The following is an 18,126-nucleotide window of genomic DNA, read 5'->3' on the forward strand; positions in this document are numbered from 1 at the left end:
ATAATTGGCAAAACGAGTAAGCTGCGTATATGGCCATTTTTGTTCTTTTGTAGTTGCACAACACACCTATACCTCATCCACTTTATCATCTCTCGCACCTGCTGAAAGAGGCTCAGAGCGAGGTTCCTCAGCCGCCCTGCTGCTTCCCCTAATCATCGACCAACTCGCACGCGCTGTCTTCCGTCTCCGCTCTTTGGGCTCCTCTCCAACAGCATCTGGCCCTAGTGGCCATGAAAACTCCATGTCCCTCTCATTGTCGCCCTTGTTTAGTATCAACTCTGTACTTCTACGCTCACGTCCAGGTAAATCCTCCAATGGTATGATCTCGTCTCCCGGTAGCGCGAGAAAATCCATGAACTCTGGATCATCGGTGTCCATTGTTCCACTTCGATTCCTGTTGTCCCTCTCTTCTTCTCTCTTCGGACTCGAAATTATTGTTTTGAGTTTTGGCGTGGAAGTCGCTTTTGAACTTTGGTTCGTCGATGATTCCGAGCGCACTGACTTGGATACCGCCTTAGTAATACTTTTCCCAATGCTAATTCTCTCTCGTACAAGTTTGATGGAACATTTAAGGAAAGGGCGTAGAGTAGCAAGACAGCCAGCGACGAGGCTGGCCCCGGCCTCGATGGTGGACCATATGGAGATGTTCACGGCGTTCCAGAAGAAGCCATCGATTTCGGTAAGACCGCGTACGTAGCGAAAACGAATTATTGAGCAAATGCAACCACTGCGTGTATTGAGTCAGGTTAACGTAACAAATTGGTTCTTAGAAAGAGAACTAACAGTGCGGCAAGACACAGAATAAAGCCAATTGAGATCTTCGATTTGCGGTCCATATTCGCGTTCCAGAGAATAATGAGTGGAAGGACCAGGAATATCAAGTCGGTCAGAGTGATAAAGCTAGCGGATTGGTATGCCATGAAGAGATCCAACGGCTGTGCAGTACACTTGTCCTGGATTTGTCGCAGGACGTAGTTGTTGAGTTCTGTTCCGCAACGAAAAAGGACGTAGAAAAAGGATGCTGTGGAAGAGATAATGTTGACTCCAACGGTGATGTAGATGAGCATGAAGTGCCATGGTTTGATGACGATACGTGCGAAGAAGATTCCAAGGGAGATTTTCAGTGTCATCATGGCCATGACATACAAGGCTTCGCTCACGACAACCCACTATAATGATTAGCCGAGAATGTATGGGCTGGTGGTGATGGCTAATACCTTGGTGAGTAGCTGCAAATGCGACACATCCGTTATGTGCGTTCCTCCGCCATTTGCTTCAATATAGAGCGTAGCTGCACAATACACTGTAAACATCATCTAGAACAGCCGTTAGATTCGGTGTTGCATTGAAACGTAACGTAAGTACTAACACCTGCCAGAATCATAGTCGAGTCGTCTACGGTGTGGCATATCAAATCAGTGTTCACTCCAATATACGTGCACTTGAGATTGCTCACCCCAGCCAAAATTTGAGATAACAATCGTCCTCGTCCATATTCGAAGTAGAATGAAGAACCAGGCTAGAACAAGGAAAGCAATTGTGATACGCTCCTGCGTTTTCCCGGATTGAGACAACTCGGTAGATGAGTGCGTCGCCATGTTAGTAATGTATGCAGACGTAGGTTTTCATGGAACGAAGCAAGGCTTCGTAGCTGAAGTAGTGGTAATGCTTCCTCAAGTAGACTTGCATGGGAAGTAAGATGGAAGCGAGCGAGCTTCCGCGCTTCCATTTGGCTTGAAGACTCCATATCATGTGCAGGTCCAAAGAAGAGTGCCCAAGGTTGCACGGCACCGTCCTGCACGCCACGTCCGGTGCACTGCATGCCCAGGGTCACACCAACCCTGAGCATTGAGATGTGCCGATTCGAGTGCTCGATGGGCAAAAAAACAAAAAACAAAAAAAGGGCAGGATACAGACTCCCCCTTCCTCCGCCGCTCATCAGAGTTGACAAGACGATGTAGTCATAGTACTGCCTCCCTTGGTTTCAGATTGATACCAAACACCCATGCACGCGTGCAAAGGCGGGGGATATGGATCTCGCGCCGGCGGATCTAGCGAGGGCGACAAGCAGCGCCATCAGATCCCTTGCAAGTTATCCAACTACAGGTGCCTAGGAGAGCTGACGACTTTCAATTTCGGCGTTGTGCCTAGCCAAAAGCAATCCATGATGCCGTTGCTCACTAGCACCTGTGAAACAACCAAAGGACTTTGCAGATCTGGGGTAGTACAGCGCACGTCGAGCAAATGCCATTGAAACGATGGGCAGCATGAGTAGGCGCTTACAGCATGCACATTGACTGTGGCATACGGTACGACGGATGCGGCGAGAGCAAGAGGAAAGTTTGATGGAGGAGATGGAGAGATGGAGAGAGCCAGACAAGTTCCAGGACGCTTGGACGTCCGTCTGCTTCCCGGCGCTAATCTAAATACAGACTAGCTTCCGATGCGCTTCCAGGGCTGACGTCCGCTCACTACAGTGGGAGGGCGCAGTTCATATGACCATGGAATTAGCGCTGCGTGAACTTATATTTAGCATGGGGTTAGGCTATACCAAGCTCTACTAGCTAGCTAAGCAAGGTTAACTAAATATTATACTATAAGATTTTATAATATATTCTAAACCTATTCTAAATATATTCTATACTAGTAATACTATAAGCTACTACTACTATACCTATTACTAATATATCCCTCTTATCCTATATAAGTAGATTAAAATATATTTAGAACGTGTTCTTAATAGGTTATAGAAGCACTATTAATAGTACCTTACCCTTAGCCACGTCCTAGATAATATTAGGGTATAGCCTATAGTTAGCCCTAATAGGGTAGTTAAGATAGAGAGTAGAGAGCGCTACTACTATACTAAGATTAATAATAAGGGCACCTTATATAGAGTAAGAATAGGTTCTAAATATATTCTAAATAGGTTCTAATATTCTTAGGCTATTCTAGGTACTAGGGGCACTTTATATACCTATGCTAAAAAAGATTATAGGCTTAATATAGCCTACTATAAGGTTAGTAGGGTTAAGAAAACTAGCTAGCCCTCTATAATAGAGGTCTACAAGGTAAAGAGTAAATATATTATTAACCTATTCTTAACTTATTATACTAATATATATAGACTTCTATATAAAGGTTATATATAATTACTAGAATACTCCTTACTATAAGTTATTTAGAATATATTTAAAACTTATTACTAACGTGTTTTATAGAAGTTCTTTAAGCCTAGCTAGCAGCTACTATAGGCCCCCCTATAGATACTAATACCCTCTTAAATATAATTTAGAAGAAGACTTATAGTAGCTATAATAGTAATAAGGTATAGCCTATAAGAACCTATTAAAAACACGTTGCTAACTTGTTATAGCTTAACTTTATTACTATATCTACCCTACTAAGAATTTAAGGTTATTAGGTTCCTTATACTATCTGCGCTTATAATTATCCTAGCTATAGTAAGTTATTTATAATATATTATTAACCTATTCCTAATATATTTTAAGACTGTTACTTTAATACTAGTGTAGACCTTGCTAATTCCTGCTAGAATACTACCTAGTTCCACTTGTAGTATGCTTTTATAGAGCCTAGGGAGGATAGGGAGGATAGAGAAGATACTAGAGAGGGGGAGGGAGATAATAATAGTAACAAGTAGGAACACGTTAAGAATATATTAAGAATAAGTTCTAATAAATAATATATAATAGTATATAACCTAAAGGGGTAGTAGTAATTACTAAAATAAACTCTCTACTCTTCTCTTTTTTTTTCTATCTACTAAAGGTAAAGTACTATTTACTTTTATAGGGTCCTTTAATAGTATATAACTTTTTCTTTTAACTTTTATAGGTATTATAAAGCTCTAGTAGTCCCTTAGATTAAAGAAGAATCTAGTATTTATAGGTGTCTAGCTATAACATATTATTAATATATTCTAAATATATTTTAAGAGACTAGACTTATATCTCCTTTTTGCTACTTTTACTAAATATTATTCACAGTGTAAAGGGGAGTAACTATTTGCTCCTCTTCTTTACTCTCTACTTCCTCTTTAGCCTCTACTCTAGCTACTACTTCTTGTTATAGACTAGCTATCTTAGAGGGTTCTTAAACCTTAGAGGAGGCACTTAGTATAGTCTACTCTACTAGCAGAGAACGTATTATTAACGTGTTTAGAACACGTTCTTAAGTATTTACTATTAAGCTCCTATAGAAGATCCTTGCTTCTGCAATGCCTTATATTATAGTTCTACTATAGTTTACTAGGGCTATTTAAACCTTAGGATAATACCTCTTAAGGTAGTAGATAAGATTACCTCTATTAGAGAAGTAACACTAAAATAGTTATTAATATATTATAAACGTGTTCTAACTCGCATATATATATACTTTACAAAGTTCCTATACCCCTAATCTAGCCTAAATAGCCTAGTAGAAAAGCTTGCTAGGAAATACTATACACCTATTATTTAGGTAGGATATTATAGGAGAGAATGCCCTAGTATTAGATAGAAGTGACTTAAGCTTAATATATTACTAGTATAAATCCTACTTAGTATTAGAATAAGTTTATAACGTGTTCCTAACACGTTCTATTATATACTAACTTTAAAAGATCTTTATAGACTATATTAACTAGTTATATCTAATAATATTAGGAAAGATAGATAGTAAAATAGTATTAAACTCTTAAATATAAAAAGTTCTTATAGAGTGTAAGAAGAAAGAAGAAGAAAGAAAAGAAGAAAGAATATATATTTATCTACTTATATATACTTATATAATAGACTAGAATATATTAAGAACTAGTTAGGAACTAGTTACTATATTTATAGACTAACCCTACCTTATATAAAAAGTAGCTATCTCTTTCTTAAGTTTAAACTATACCTTTTATAATTTAAATAGTGCCTTTTTCTATGCAAGTTCTTCCTTATCTACCTCTAGCTTTTCTTTTCTCTCCTTTAAAGCCTAATTACTAAGAAGAGCCTTTTATTATAAAGTTTATAGTTATAGACTAATAATAAGTTAGGAATATATTATAAACGTGTTTCGCAAAGCATACCTTTAGGTTACTATTAGTAGAGGAGAAGAGCCTAGTAGTAGAGAAGATAGAAAAGGGGCTAGTAAACTTCTTTCTAATACTGCTCTACTACTTGCCCTCTAGCTTTAGGCTTTTAAGCGTGCTCTTTTATTTCTTATTAGGACTAAGATATATCTAGTTAAGTTAGATATAGCAAGACTTGCTTTATTATTATCTAGAGTATTATTATTATTATAGGACGCGTTCTAAATATATTCTAAACACGTTTTAATTAGTAAATATATATAACACTAGCGTAAGACTTACTTTCTCCCCTCTAAAGCTTTTTAAGGTACCTTTGCTTAAGCCTATTAGGAGTTCTATAGTTATAGCGTATTCTAAACTTGCTCTAGGCTTTAAACTCTTTTATATCCTATAGATCTATCTAGTATACACTATATAATATTACTTATACAATTCTAATAGGTTAAGAATAGGTTATAAACTTACTTCTAAGTAGCCTTAAGAATACTTATATACTTACTAGTTTTATATCCTTTCTAGCCTGCTTGCTTAGCTATATTTAAATAAGATTCTAGTTTTTCCTATACCTCTTTTAATATTTTACTATAGTATTACACAATCCTAGCAGCAATTACTAGGTTTTTCTTATAGATTACCTAGTTTTAGGTATCTTTAGAGGGTTTATGTTCTAATTATATAAGAATAAGTTAGGAACATGTTTAGAATAGGTTTAGAATATATTTACTTACGTAAGAGGAGGTTAGCAAGCTAAAAGTATTTCTCTGCTATTAATGCCTATAGTAATTCACTTAGATATAAAGAGGTAGTATTATCTAGCTCTCTTTTATATACTTTATAAATACTTCTTTATAGATATACTTAATAAAATCTTATACAAGATTAAAGTTGCTAGCGCTAGTCACGCTTATAGGGATTAATTAACTAGAGATAGCGCCTAAGTCCTAGAAACAAGTTAGAAACATGTTACAAATATATTGCAGTACGCTATAAAACTTGCCTATTATCTACTTATTATATATATTAATAGTAGTTCTATAGAATCCCTATAAGTAAATATACCTCTATAACACTTATCTTTTTATAAGTGCTTTACACTTCTAAAAGAAGTTAGTAATAGTAACTTAATATATCTTAGTTATATCCTTATCTATAATAATTTAGCTAAGTGTAATAACTATAATATATTAGAAACGTATTATAAACCTATTCTTAATACGTACGCTTCTTTTCCTATAGGTAGAAGATTACTATTAGAATCTCTACCTATACCCTATATAACCTCTTATATAATATATCTATCTAGAATATGTCTTAATCTAATAGAATTAATGCCTACTCTTTAAAAAGGTAAATAATTAAGTTACCTAAGCTTAATATAAAGATTTGCTATATATACGCCTATAGTAATATATTAGTAACATGTTCTAAACCTATTCTCTTATACCACGTATAGTTTTAGGATCCTAATGCTTTATCCTCTACTTATAGTGTACTCCTCTAAGGCTACTCTTAAATAGGAACTGTAGAAGCTTTTCACGCTTTATAATACGCAAGATTTTATCTTTATTTATAAAGCTAATATACATTTCTTTAATAGAATAGAAACCTTTAAGTTAGAGATAGGTTTAGAGCTAGGTTAAGTTTAGGAACTAGGCTATAATAAGTTAGGAATATATTTATAATAGGTTATAAATAACTTATATTATATAAGCTATAGAGTAAGTATAGGCTATAACACCTTTACTACTTCCTTAATATTACTATTAGATAGTATTAAGGGAGGAGGAGGTATATATATATATATACTAAAAGAAATAATAGCAAAAAAAGGTATTACTACTATATCTATTAGTATAATTACTTAGAAGGTAACTTTATATAGGATTTTAAATAGAGATCCTTGCCCTTATAGATAATTAACGCCTAGAATATATTAGGAACGTGTTAGGAATAGGTTATAATATGCCTACCACACTTCTTTATCTAGCTTAACTATAGCTTAACTATAGAATATAAAGCAGGACTACTAGAAAGATTTAATATCTCCCTAGTTAGAAGACCTTATAGATATATAGAGTCTACCTCTAGTAGTACCTAACTAAAATAATATTTTTTCCTAGTAGTAGATATTAGGCTGTAGTTCTAATAGCTAATATATAGTTAAGCCTATTCTATAATTTACTAACTTATTATTAACACGTTTTAAACATGTTTAAGTTTTGCTCCCTACCTAATTTACTATAGTCCTTATTATAGGATAATAAGACACCTAGTAGTCCTTATAAATCCTTAAAGAGAAGCGCTTAATAAGGCTATAATAATAGCTTCTTATTTATAGTTCTCTTTATAGAATTTTCTTAGGTACTATACTTTTTAAGGTTTAGATCTAATTATATAATATATTATTAATAATGTAATAAGAACACGTTTATAACGTGTTCTTAAGATACTTACACGCTTTTACCCTAGAGTATTAGTATTTATACTAGCTTGCTAGCTAGCTATTAAAGAATAGTAAGGTTATAGGCCTATTAAGATAGATAGACTAGTAGGAGTATTATACCTACTAGAATTAGAATAATTTAAGAATATATTCTTAACGTGTTACCTATATAGCCTATATAAGCACCTCTTCTCTTATTAGGTAAGAGCTATCTTTATATTACTAAACTAGTATTATATACCTATACCCTTAGCTATATAATTAAGGGTATACTAGGAGAATAGCTATATACTTAATAATTACTAGTATAAGTAGTAGTCCTTAACTATTACTATAAGTAAGGTATATATTATGCCCCTATAACGTGTTACTAACCTATTCTAAACTTGTTTTATTTACTTTTACTTACTTCCTTAATACTACTACTACTATCCTCCTCTAGCACTTTATATAGTTGCCTAAATTTATCTCTAATATTACTATCTAGTTTAGATATATTATCTAGTACTACTATACTAAACTCTAGTATAGTATTTAGGAATACCTATATATTATTAAAAACAGGTTTAGAATATATTTAAAAAAGATAGTAATAAAAACTGTGTTTACTTGCTTAAATTACCCTAATTTATACTTAACTATAGGCTAGTTTATATAACTATAAAAATTTGCCGCTGTGACGTGGACTTGAACCTATAGGGATATTCTAACCACTCGGAGTAAAGCCCAAGTCGCCCGACGCTAAACCCATGGTCATATGACATGCCACCACCTACAGTGGCACTAACCATGTCCATGTAAACACCAACCCACGTATCAAGAGAGAAGCAGAATGGCCCGTACTCTAGAAAGCATGCTGTAGAAAGAAGAGCAAGGATCTGGAATTGAATACGAGACAAACAAGACGGACACCTGGTCGGCCCGAGGTCCCTACCGGTACCTACACAATAGGTCTCCTGCCAGCCAGCCAGCCAGTACTGTGTAGGTACCTAACCACTTTTCCAACTGTCTAGGTACCTTCTGTCCCTTTTGGCCGGCGCCACGATTCTGCGCGCCTGCAAAATCAACCGACCGCACGCTTTTCGAAACAGTGCTGCGAGGAAAACGGTGAAGACCCATATAAACGAACTGCGCTTTGCTTTCTCCTTCACTTTCATCGCCAACCCTGGCCATCTCCGATCCCGCGATCCTCGCGCCTGCATAAAGAGATCCGCAATCCCTGCACGCCTCCTACTTGAGCGATTCGCCTACACCTTTTGAGACCGATTATCCCGACGCCATCCTGCTGGCTCTTCCGAGCTTGGAAATACCCAGCCTTGCCATTCGTGCACGGAAACGCGACGATGCCGGTGCCAACGAGGCGACAAGCACCGCAGTACCAGTTCCCCCCCGCTGAAGACCCAGATGATACAGAAAGCGACCTCGACATTACTCCGGCGAGTAGGCGCGCCATCAATAATGATCACGATGATGATGATGGTGAGACCCTCGGCGAACAGCAAGTAGGATTTGAGGAAGAAGACGATCTCCAGGACGACGACGACGACGCGCTTGGTAAGTCGAGCTGATTGCTTAATCTCAACATCCTGCCACTAACAAACCCGCAGCCTCACCAAATCAGCCTGGCCTTGAACTACCTAATCTTGACCCTCCCCCACCTTACCTTCGCGAGATCAGCACTTCTGCAGCCTGGACCGCCTCCTCAAGCAAACCTGGCTGTTCAGTACCACAGTTACGCCACCCGTCCACTGCCCTCTTCTGGCAATCAGATGGTCCCCAGCCTCATTACCTCAATATCCATTTTTTCAAGCTCGTCCGCATAGCAGGTCTCCGACTCTATCTCGACTTTGAACAAGATGAGAGTTACACGCCCACCCGCATCGTCTTCCTCGCAGGCAGTGGAATGAACGACCTCCAAGAATGGGGCGAGATGAGGCTCGAAAGCCCCCGAGGTTGGGTCTGGGCTGACTTCTCCGGCGTCGGTGACGCAGACTCTTCAGACGATGAAGGTGAAGACGAAGACGAAGACGAGAATAGAGAAGCCCAACTCGCAATCCAAGATGACTCCTCTGGGGCCACCAGCGGCAATGGACCCCGAAACCTCAACATATCCTCCGATGCTGAAAATGCCGTCCCGCGCCCACAAACCCGGCGCACAGCCTCCGACGATGATGTAATGCAATTGACTCCTCAACTCACCACACCAACCGCGACCCATTTCATCGCCCACCATACACCGCAAGGCCATCGTCATCCCCATGACGCAACGTCCCTCCTAGACCCTTCCTCTACCACCACCACCACCAATGCCACCCTCACAACACCCCCCACAGGCCCTGTCCGCACCCCCTTCACAGTCCTCTCCGCCAATGCCCCACATCCTCACCACCGCCGTCGCAAAACCCCCAAGATGCCCATTCTTCGCGCCCACCTTGTTCAAATCAAGATTCTTGAGAACCACCAGAATGGAAAAGATACGCATCTTCGCGGGCTGCAGATCTTCGCGCGTAATGATGAAGGCGAGGACGGGAACAGGGAGCCCATGAAGAGGGGTGCGGGTATGGGTGGGTCGGGGACCAAGAAGACGGCGCGGGCTGGTGCTGGCGCAGGACAAGAGATGAGTGTTGCGAGGCGGGAGAAGAGGCCGGAACGATTCGACTTGGGTGCTGGGAGTAGAAGCGCGTGGGATGTCGAGCCTATCCTTCGTTGAAAAGAACATAGAAAAACCGGGCTTACGGGAGGGCCAGTCTGTCGTTAATGAGATTAGCGGGACTGAAGAAAGGCTAGTTGGGTCATGACTGGCGTGAGGATTCATGGGGACTAAAGTTCAGTACATTACGCATCTGCTACATGTATCTCCTTCCTCCTATAGTGTTGACAATTTGTCGGTCGTCAGCAAGATAGATGGGCAACAACTTCATACACCGTCTTGCGAGCATGATTGTACCAGATGCAGAAGTCACACAGGGCCTGTTTCATATTCCACGTCTGGCCGAGGTATTGACAGATGAATCTTTGCAAAATTAATCTACTGAAACCCTCCCACACATGAAGTATATTGTACCAAAAAAAAACTAAAAAACCTAAGGCCCACACGAGTCGAGTCGTGATTTGAGCCGGCCATTGCCTCGCCCCCAGCACTTTTCGTTTTGTTCCTCAGAGAGAAGAAAGACGTACATGGTATAATGGTCGGTCACCCTAGTCCTACAGAAAGATCTATGCTACGCCAACCCCAGTTCGAAAACAGCGCGCTGAGTCTAGATCGCTCTCCCGCTCTATGCAGCAACATGAGCTGTATGTGGAATCTTATAAAGACATTCTTTCATGCAGAGGCTTCTCAACTAGATGAGATTCTTGCCTTCATCCTTCTCCAGGGTGTTCTTCAAGTCCTTTGGCTCAGCTTCCGCCTCTGGCTTCTCTACCGCCGCGTCATCAAGGTTCTGCGAAGCCTCAGCCTCACGCCTCGCCTTGTTCTCCGCTTTCCTAAGTTTCTTCGGAGACTTCTTGCTAGGGCTGTTGGTATTTGTTTGTTGAGCAGCGTTCTCTTGAACCTTGTCGGCTTCCTGCTTGGCCCTCTGGCTGCCGTTCTCCGCAGCCTGACCTGCCTCCTTCTTCACGTCCTGCCATGAGTCTGTGACCTTGCCCTTGACATCCTGAGCCTTTCCGGCGAGGTCATTGGCCAATTGCTTGGCCTTCTTCGTCGTGGTCTCGGCGCTGTCGTCCAGCTCTTTGAGCTGCTGGTTGACCCTATTTTTGACGTTATCGACAAACTTCTTGTTGGCTGGGCTCAAACTACCGTGCCTTTCATCCTTGATATGGCCATTGGCATTGCCCTTCCTGCCGCGAACAGCGTCCCTGGCCCTGCTCACAGCAGTCGAGATTCCATCTTCTGCAGTCTTGTCAAGAGCGTCAAATTCACGTTCCACGCTGCGCTTTGCATCACCAGCGGCATCAGAGATGGTGCGGGATTTTGGTTGACCCTGCTTGGTGGGGGGAGCGCGGCGAAGATAAGACTTGAAGAAGAAACGCATGAACAGGATGGTAAGGGGTGCGAGGTAGATCAAGTTGAGATAGATGGCAAAAGCCTGGCCAGAAGTGTCAACACAAGGAACGGTCTGGTACTCGGTACGGTACACGGTTCGCTCCACGTTTTGGTGGAAGAACTTCTGCACAGGATTGAGTTGGGCAGGCTCCGAAGGGGCGGCGGGGACCACATGCTGAGACTGGTAGGCAGGAACGGGCTGGCCGGGAAGCACGACATTTTCCGCAAGGCCTTCGTCACCTGCAGCGCGATAGATGAGCTTCCTGAGAAAGGCTACAGCTACACCAGTGACGGTTGGAAGAGCCGTGGCGACAGTCTCCGTGGCCGAGGAGACTGCCGAGGAGACGGTTGTAGCGACTGCTGAGGTTGACTGGGTCGCAACCTTTTCGGTGATCTTGTACGCGACAGAGACGGGCACCGTGTACGAGATGAATAGATGGATGGCAGCAAAGGCGGAACCGACCAAAAACTGCGTAATCTGGAGCGAGGTGAGGGTGCGTTTGACGACATTCGGTACGCGGAAACCAAGGGCGGAGATGGTGTAGTAAGTGTACTAGAACCAGTCAGCGGCATGTCAGTCGAGAAGACCAGAGTCCTTCCTGCCTACCATCATAGCGTGGATCCCAGAGTTGACTAGTGCGAACATCCAAATGGGTGGGGACATGAAGCGCATCCCAGCCCACATGGACAGCATGGCGCCGGCATGATGATACTTCTGCAGGGTCGTGCTTCGTTTGCCCTTGGCAAGGATGATGGCCGTGTCGAGAACCTCGTAGAACTTGGAGAGGTAGAACCACCAGCTCCAGAACGCAAGACCCTCGTTCCACATTCGGCCCACGTCAGAGGGGTCTGGCAAGCCATTGTTGCCCACAAGGACCTTGGCATTCAAGCTCGACCAAGTATTGTTGTCGGGGTGGTAGGTGACGGCATCGCCCAGACCGCGGGGGCCGTGAATCTTGCACAGGGCATCAATGGTGCCGACAACGGCGTGGGGCTCGCTGTAGTGAGGAAAGGAGCGCTTGAGGCATCGAATCATGGCCACGCAGGTAATGGCAGAGTAGACGGCCAGGAAAACGTTGTGGAAAATGACAAAGGCGAAAAAGGGACGTGTCTTTGCGATTCTCCAGGGCTTGTTGCCATGCTGGCGATTGTACCAATTGACGTAGGTGACGGTGACAAAGTAGACGGAGGCGATGGTCAACGGGACCTTGTAGGACAGCGCGCCCTGGTAGATGTCTTTGGGGATGGGGAAGGGGTTCGCAAACGTCGGCTCGCCGTGCCATGGAGGCGGAATCGGCAACGGCAGAGGGTCTGGGGGGAATTGGAAAATGGCTCGTGCAGGCCAGTCGCCTGGGTGTAGGGAGGGGCCCGCGCCAGACATGGTCGCTGTGGTTATGGTGTGCGAGGGAGACGCCACAGTAGAAGTCGCGTGTGGAGATTGGAGACTGAAACGGGGGAACTTGAGGAGAGACTGGAAGAGGTCGAGATTTTTTTCTCACTTTTTTTTTTTGGCTTGGTCCTTGGCTGTGCTAGAGTAGACCAAAAGTTGAGGCCACAAAGAAGGCAGTGGGCTCGTAGGCTGTCTGAAGCTGTTGCTGCTGTCCACTGTGCTGGCGGCGCGCGTGCTTGATGTGGCACGCGATTGTTTTTGCTGAGGTCTCACAGTCAATTCGCTTGGCAACTGGCGAATAGAGAGAGAGAGAAATAGAAAGAGAAAGAGAGAGTATTGTATGGAAGAGAGTGAGAGAGTAGGGCACGCACCGATGAAGTCGGCCGCTGCCACGTATAATCGAAGCGAGCTCAGGCTTCGGACGAAGAGTCTGAATCCAGCAGGCAAAAAGAGGCTCGACCGGCAGGGCAGGCGGGCGTCTTTTGGTCACTTCCAAGCTTGGCTGTGATGGGAGAGAAGAGACTTGGGGCCCTGTGCGGCCTCCAGGGCTGGCCAATGGCGTAGCCCATGACGTACCGAGGCAAACAACGCCCCTGGCCACAAGACGCCTTGCCACTGGCCGTCCGTTTGCATTCTTTGACCTACCATGTACTCTAGACTGAACCCCTTCAGGGTATCATCATAGTATAGTATTGTGTTGTGGTCTAGTTACCGGTAAGCCGCACATCTATTTGGCATTTTGACAGAGGAGACCCTCCCCCTCCCCATTTGTAGTCTAGTAAAGATGTACCCGCAGGCCCTTCGCAAGTCTAACGCGATCCAGCTTTCTTGTACCCAATCTTTCAGCACGTTACGTTGAGGTAGCAAGTTGAGCAACAGAGACTAAAGAGTTCTTGTGTTGGTTGTTGATAAACCAGCAGTGAAAAAGAAAAGGAAGAGGGGAAGGAGGTTTGGGCAGAGGGATGGGACGAGCTTCTTTGCCGGTCCCCGCACTCCGGGATCTGGGATACAGGAAAGCCACTGAGGCCGTCTGGTGTAACCTCTTGAAATCGAGCACAGTCCGAGCTATCAAAGACTGAAAAGGGATTGGTAGCCATTCATTCGATGATTACATGAAGAGTATTCACAGGGGCCACACACGCACAGCAGCACATAGGACATGACGTACTATACCTACTATAATGAATGCCATGTCATGTGTACTGTAAGTGACAGAAAAACACAGCCACGGCTGTTTCTATCCCTCCTCCTCATGGTGCATAGCATAGCTCAAATACTCCGCTCACTACCATGCCACATCGCTACCCAGAGCTACGACCAGAACCTACCCCTCTTCAGCCATCCTCGCCCACAGCCCCGCTTCAGATAGAATCTGCATCTCCTTGCACTCGACAACTACCAGCCTTGGTAATGCAGAATAACTCTCCTACCCAATTACTTTTTAACAATATTTGCATTAGTAGATTTACGCTTTATGTGAAAAGTTCTTCATCAAAAAGTTCCTCTCTAGGAGCCTTGGCGCAATGGTAGCGCGTTGGTTTTCGGCATTGTGCCTGTTCACCAAAGGTTGAGGGTTCGATCCCCTTGGGCTTCGGTCTAGTCGCCTTTGACAATCCCGTCTTTTTTTTGCGATTTCTTCACATCTTTTCATCTTCATCTAGGTATTACGTCATACTTTCATTATTTTCATCATTATTATTATTATCATCATCATTATTATTATTTTAAATTCGGTCTAGAGAGACAGCGAGCTGTTGGTTCCCTGGGCTTTGGCTGTAAAGCAGTGGTGCTTACTTGCAATAAACTAGCTAGCATGATGCAATAGTGTTTTTGGTGCACTTAAAATGTACTTGTACTAGTACTACTACTTATATGTAAGAAGAATATAAGGAAATAATGGCCAAACGATTATTGCATCATGGAGCATCTATGCATGCATCTATCGATTTGCACAGTATACAGGTTCAACAAGTCCTCTCTAGCTCTTCCCCGGCAGCAGGTGCTCCCTTGACTGCTCAGTCCCAAACAAAGTCATTTATCAAATCTTGGAATCTAAATTGTAGAAGAAGAATATCCTAATCATCTAAAATTTGGGTTTACTGCTCAAAGGGATTGGCGGTGGGTTGCCCGGCCCTCCTGCCAGCTCCTTCTTCTTGGGCGGAGGAGGTGGAGCCGCCTTTTTGCCTAGCTCACCCAATCCAACTTGCGTGGGCGGTTGGGGCGCGGGCGAGGTTGCGCTCGACGACGCGAAGCTGTTCACCTTGCCTGCAATATTGTATTGTGAATTGAGTCCAGTAGCAGCCTTCCATCCACTAGCAACCTGGTCTCCATGTCTTTGCTGAAAGTTATGGGCGGTCGCCGCAGCGCCTCTAAGATCAGTAGCGTTGACCTTGGAGGGATCTTCACGAAGCTTGCTTGCTGTCCGTAGCGCTGCCTGCTTATCAGCCCATGATGTGCCGGTCGCAGGAGCTGCGGCCGGAGGAGTGGTGGTTGACATCTGTGCAAATCTGTTTTGCAGCTCATTCATCTGCGATCCCTGTCCAGAGGACACTGGCGGCGGTGTTGGTGCATCTGACACAGACTTCTGTCGAGGTGGTACAGGTGGTGACGCCGTTCTACCAATGCCGAAACCAGGGACTGATATTCCAGCCTGACCCAGTCGGTTCAAAGCTCCCTGATTCAGGATGCCTTGGGAGGGCGTTCCTTGCTGTGTGGCCTCATTATAGGTAGGCGGGGGAAGCGGCGCGTTCACATCGGGATTCGAGTTTTGGCGGGGCGGTAGTCGCGGCGGTAAGCTGGGCTTTGGTCTCGAAGGAGGCACAGGAGGAGAGCCATTGTTTGGTCTAAAGATAGGCGGTTTTGGCAGGTGTGATGTATCGAGCCCTGTCGTATCAGGTCTGTACGGTCCTGACGGAGGCCGATTCGCCTCTTCTTCTGCCCTCCTTCTTACTTCCTCCTTCTCCTGGGGATTTTGCTTTGCAGAGACGGGCGGAACAGCGGAAGATGAACCTGTAGCGGCAGACGCACCGTAGGCGAGCCGCTTTGGTGGAGGAGCGAATGTCGAAGGGTCTTTGAGGGAAGACAGCGGGGTTGACTGGTGTTCACGAGCGGCCTCGGCATGAGAGTCTTTCCCTTGGGCTTTTCCTACCCATCCTTTCTAAGACGGTCAGTGAAAGAAGAGATTCCAGGGCCGAGATGCACAAGCATGAAATCATTCATACCACTTGATTTAGTTTACTGTCGCTCGAACCTCCGCCCGAGTTGGCCGCTGCAGTCTTCTCTGGATGCCAGCCGCCTTTGGCCACGTTTTTCAAGCGATCTAAGGCTCAGGTTAATGTGGAATACACGTGCACTGCGTAGAGAGCGGTACGCACCCATAGTGATGCAGTGGTCGGAACCTTGACATTGTGGAGGCGTGGATGCATGGATACCTACATGGTGGAACGGATGAGTGCTGCGGCCCGATGAGCTAAGCCAAGGAATGCTAGACTCTAGCGCCGGCCGAAAAACGAGAAATCAGTGATGGTGGGATGGCCAAACTTGAGCGATACCAACACTCCTATACTGGTCTGATAGAAGAGTTCTTTGGCAGAATAAATCCTACCGTTTTATCAAGGCGGCATGGGCAAGGCATTGTTTGGTGTTTGAGCAGTTGCTAACAACTCATTTTTCGGACGGCGCTAGAGCTAGAGTCTACCTAGGCACCTACCTCTAACTAGGTACCTACCTCTAACTAGGTACCTACCTCTAGCGCCGGAGGAAAAGTGGGATATTAGTGATGGATAGCAAAACTTGAGCAATGCCAAGACTTCTATGCGAGCCCTTTTTCTAAGAACAAAACAAAAAATTAGTAGAGTGAATCCTATAGCATAGGGCAGTCTCTTACTAGAATATCAGAACCTTAGCCTTGCTATAGCGACGTGGGCAAGACGTTGTTTGGTGTCGTGAACAGTTCTTCACATCCCACTTTTCCTCCGGCGCTAGAGCCTACCTACCTGGGCAACCTCCAGCTTGGCCCGAGCCGACTTTTCCGCCGGACTCAACATGGACTTTGACGAAAGGCGTGGCCGGCAATCCGACCACTCTCCTCTCTTCCAGCGGACCGATTTAACTCTGCCCTATAGTATACTATGTATACCAAAGCCACTGGATGTAAAGAGCCTTCGAGTACTTGCTCCTCGTCATGAACGGAATCTCTACTGTGGTACAGAAAAAGACGTCGACCATGCTTTTGCTAGTTGCACTGCCATCGGTCGCACTGGAAGTACCGGTACGCCAATCACGCGCTCTGTTAGCAAAGAGTCAAGCTCATGAAAGGCAGATGTGCTAGTATTGTACCATACCACAGGTCAATTCGGCAATCGCCGTGTTTCAAACATTACAGGGGTGCTTTCCATCGGCTATCTTGCTAGTCTCCAGCTGTGAAATACCTACCGCAGCGCTTGCTTGGATGGTGCACACTGCAGATAGACGTCTCACAACCGTTCAAGGCCGCCGGTGGCCAGCCTCGAGGCCAATCACGGGAGAACTGGAAATGATTGCAACAAAAGATCTGCAAGTCTACTGCTGCGTCTGAGAGTGATTCGGAAACCCCTCCCTGGTCTCTCTTCGTGTGCTTGTCCGTCTTCACCGATACTTCTGATAATCGACAAATGAAGAATTCTCAAAGCAGACAAAGTATAGACTCGGACATTAATGATACCCCCAAGAGTACTAAAAGCCGGGTATCGTCATTCCTGGGTCCCTCTGTATCGATCACCAAGCTTGGCCAAGACTAAAAATAATGTTGCCAATCCCAAGAAGGCGGGAGTGGCGGGGTCGTTCGTTGTCGCTCACCTTGCAAGCCGCGAGGCTGAGTTCATATCCTTAACCCTTGTCCTAGTTCCACCCAACCACACCAACCATTTCCAGCCAGGATTGCGGGCTTAGACTCGTTGGCTGGACAGCTTGCAGCACACAGGTCGCCAGACAGATAGCCGTAAGGTGCCTGTACCTTTCCCAGCTCAGGCATATCAAAGAGCTGCCTCTCGCATCTTCGCCAGAGACCGTCTTCACAATCAAGTTTACCTCGAGAGCGATTGTGAATCTTTGGACCCCCAAATTACGTCGTTGCCTACTGCAAAAGAGAACCCTAACACTATCCATGGTGATTCTCGCGTTATCGACTGAACGTG

General features: G+C 44.2%; 5 protein-coding genes across 5 annotated transcripts; 2 read left to right on the plus strand and 3 right to left on the minus strand.

Moving 5' to 3' along the window:
* Positions 1–66: 66 nt before the first annotated feature.
* Positions 67–1,598, minus strand: IAQ61_005273 (uncharacterized protein; the record flags this gene model as incomplete). Its single annotated transcript, XM_066096733.1, has 5 exons — positions 67–727; positions 784–1,169; positions 1,218–1,316; positions 1,370–1,395; positions 1,457–1,598. 5 exons carry the CDS (start codon positions 1,596–1,598, stop codon positions 67–69), a joined length of 1,314 nt encoding a protein of 437 aa, XP_065953428.1.
* Positions 1,599–8,330: 6,732 nt separating this feature from the next.
* Positions 8,331–10,517, plus strand: IAQ61_005274 (uncharacterized protein). The gene is made up of 2 exons (XM_003842904.2): positions 8,331–9,074; positions 9,128–10,517. Exons 1-2 carry the CDS (start codon positions 8,864–8,866, stop codon positions 10,228–10,230), a joined length of 1,314 nt encoding a protein of 437 aa, XP_003842952.1. The 5' UTR covers positions 8,331–8,863; the 3' UTR covers positions 10,231–10,517.
* Position 10,518: 1 nt separating this feature from the next.
* Positions 10,519–13,433, minus strand: IAQ61_005275 (uncharacterized protein). The gene is made up of 2 exons (XM_003842903.2): positions 12,170–13,433; positions 10,519–12,115 (listed from the first exon to the last, which is right to left on the minus strand). The coding sequence occupies exons 1-2, from the start codon at positions 12,941–12,943 to the stop codon at positions 10,862–10,864; spliced, it is 2,028 nt and encodes a 675-aa protein (XP_003842951.2). The 5' UTR covers positions 12,944–13,433; the 3' UTR covers positions 10,519–10,861.
* A 1,352-nt stretch (positions 13,434–14,785) lies between these two features.
* Positions 14,786–16,873, minus strand: IAQ61_005277 (uncharacterized protein). Its single transcript, XM_066096734.1, has 4 exons — positions 16,839–16,873; positions 16,327–16,780; positions 16,174–16,271; positions 14,786–16,109 (listed from the first exon to the last, which is right to left on the minus strand). Exons 2-4 carry the CDS (start codon positions 16,328–16,330, stop codon positions 15,036–15,038), a joined length of 1,176 nt encoding a protein of 391 aa, XP_065953429.1. The 5' UTR covers positions 16,331–16,780; positions 16,839–16,873; the 3' UTR covers positions 14,786–15,035.
* Positions 16,874–16,996: 123 nt separating this feature from the next.
* Positions 16,997–17,377, plus strand: IAQ61_005278 (uncharacterized protein; the record flags this gene model as incomplete). The annotated part of the gene is made up of 2 exons (XM_066096735.1): positions 16,997–17,222; positions 17,274–17,377. 2 exons carry the CDS (start codon positions 16,997–16,999, stop codon positions 17,375–17,377), a joined length of 330 nt encoding a protein of 109 aa, XP_065953430.1.
* Positions 17,378–18,126: the final 749 nt, after the last annotated feature.

Source organism: Plenodomus lingam, assembly GCF_022343315.1.
Source record: "Plenodomus lingam strain CAN1 chromosome Unknown contig_21, whole genome shotgun sequence".
In the NCBI taxonomy this organism is placed as follows: domain Eukaryota; kingdom Fungi; phylum Ascomycota; class Dothideomycetes; order Pleosporales; family Leptosphaeriaceae; genus Plenodomus; species Plenodomus lingam.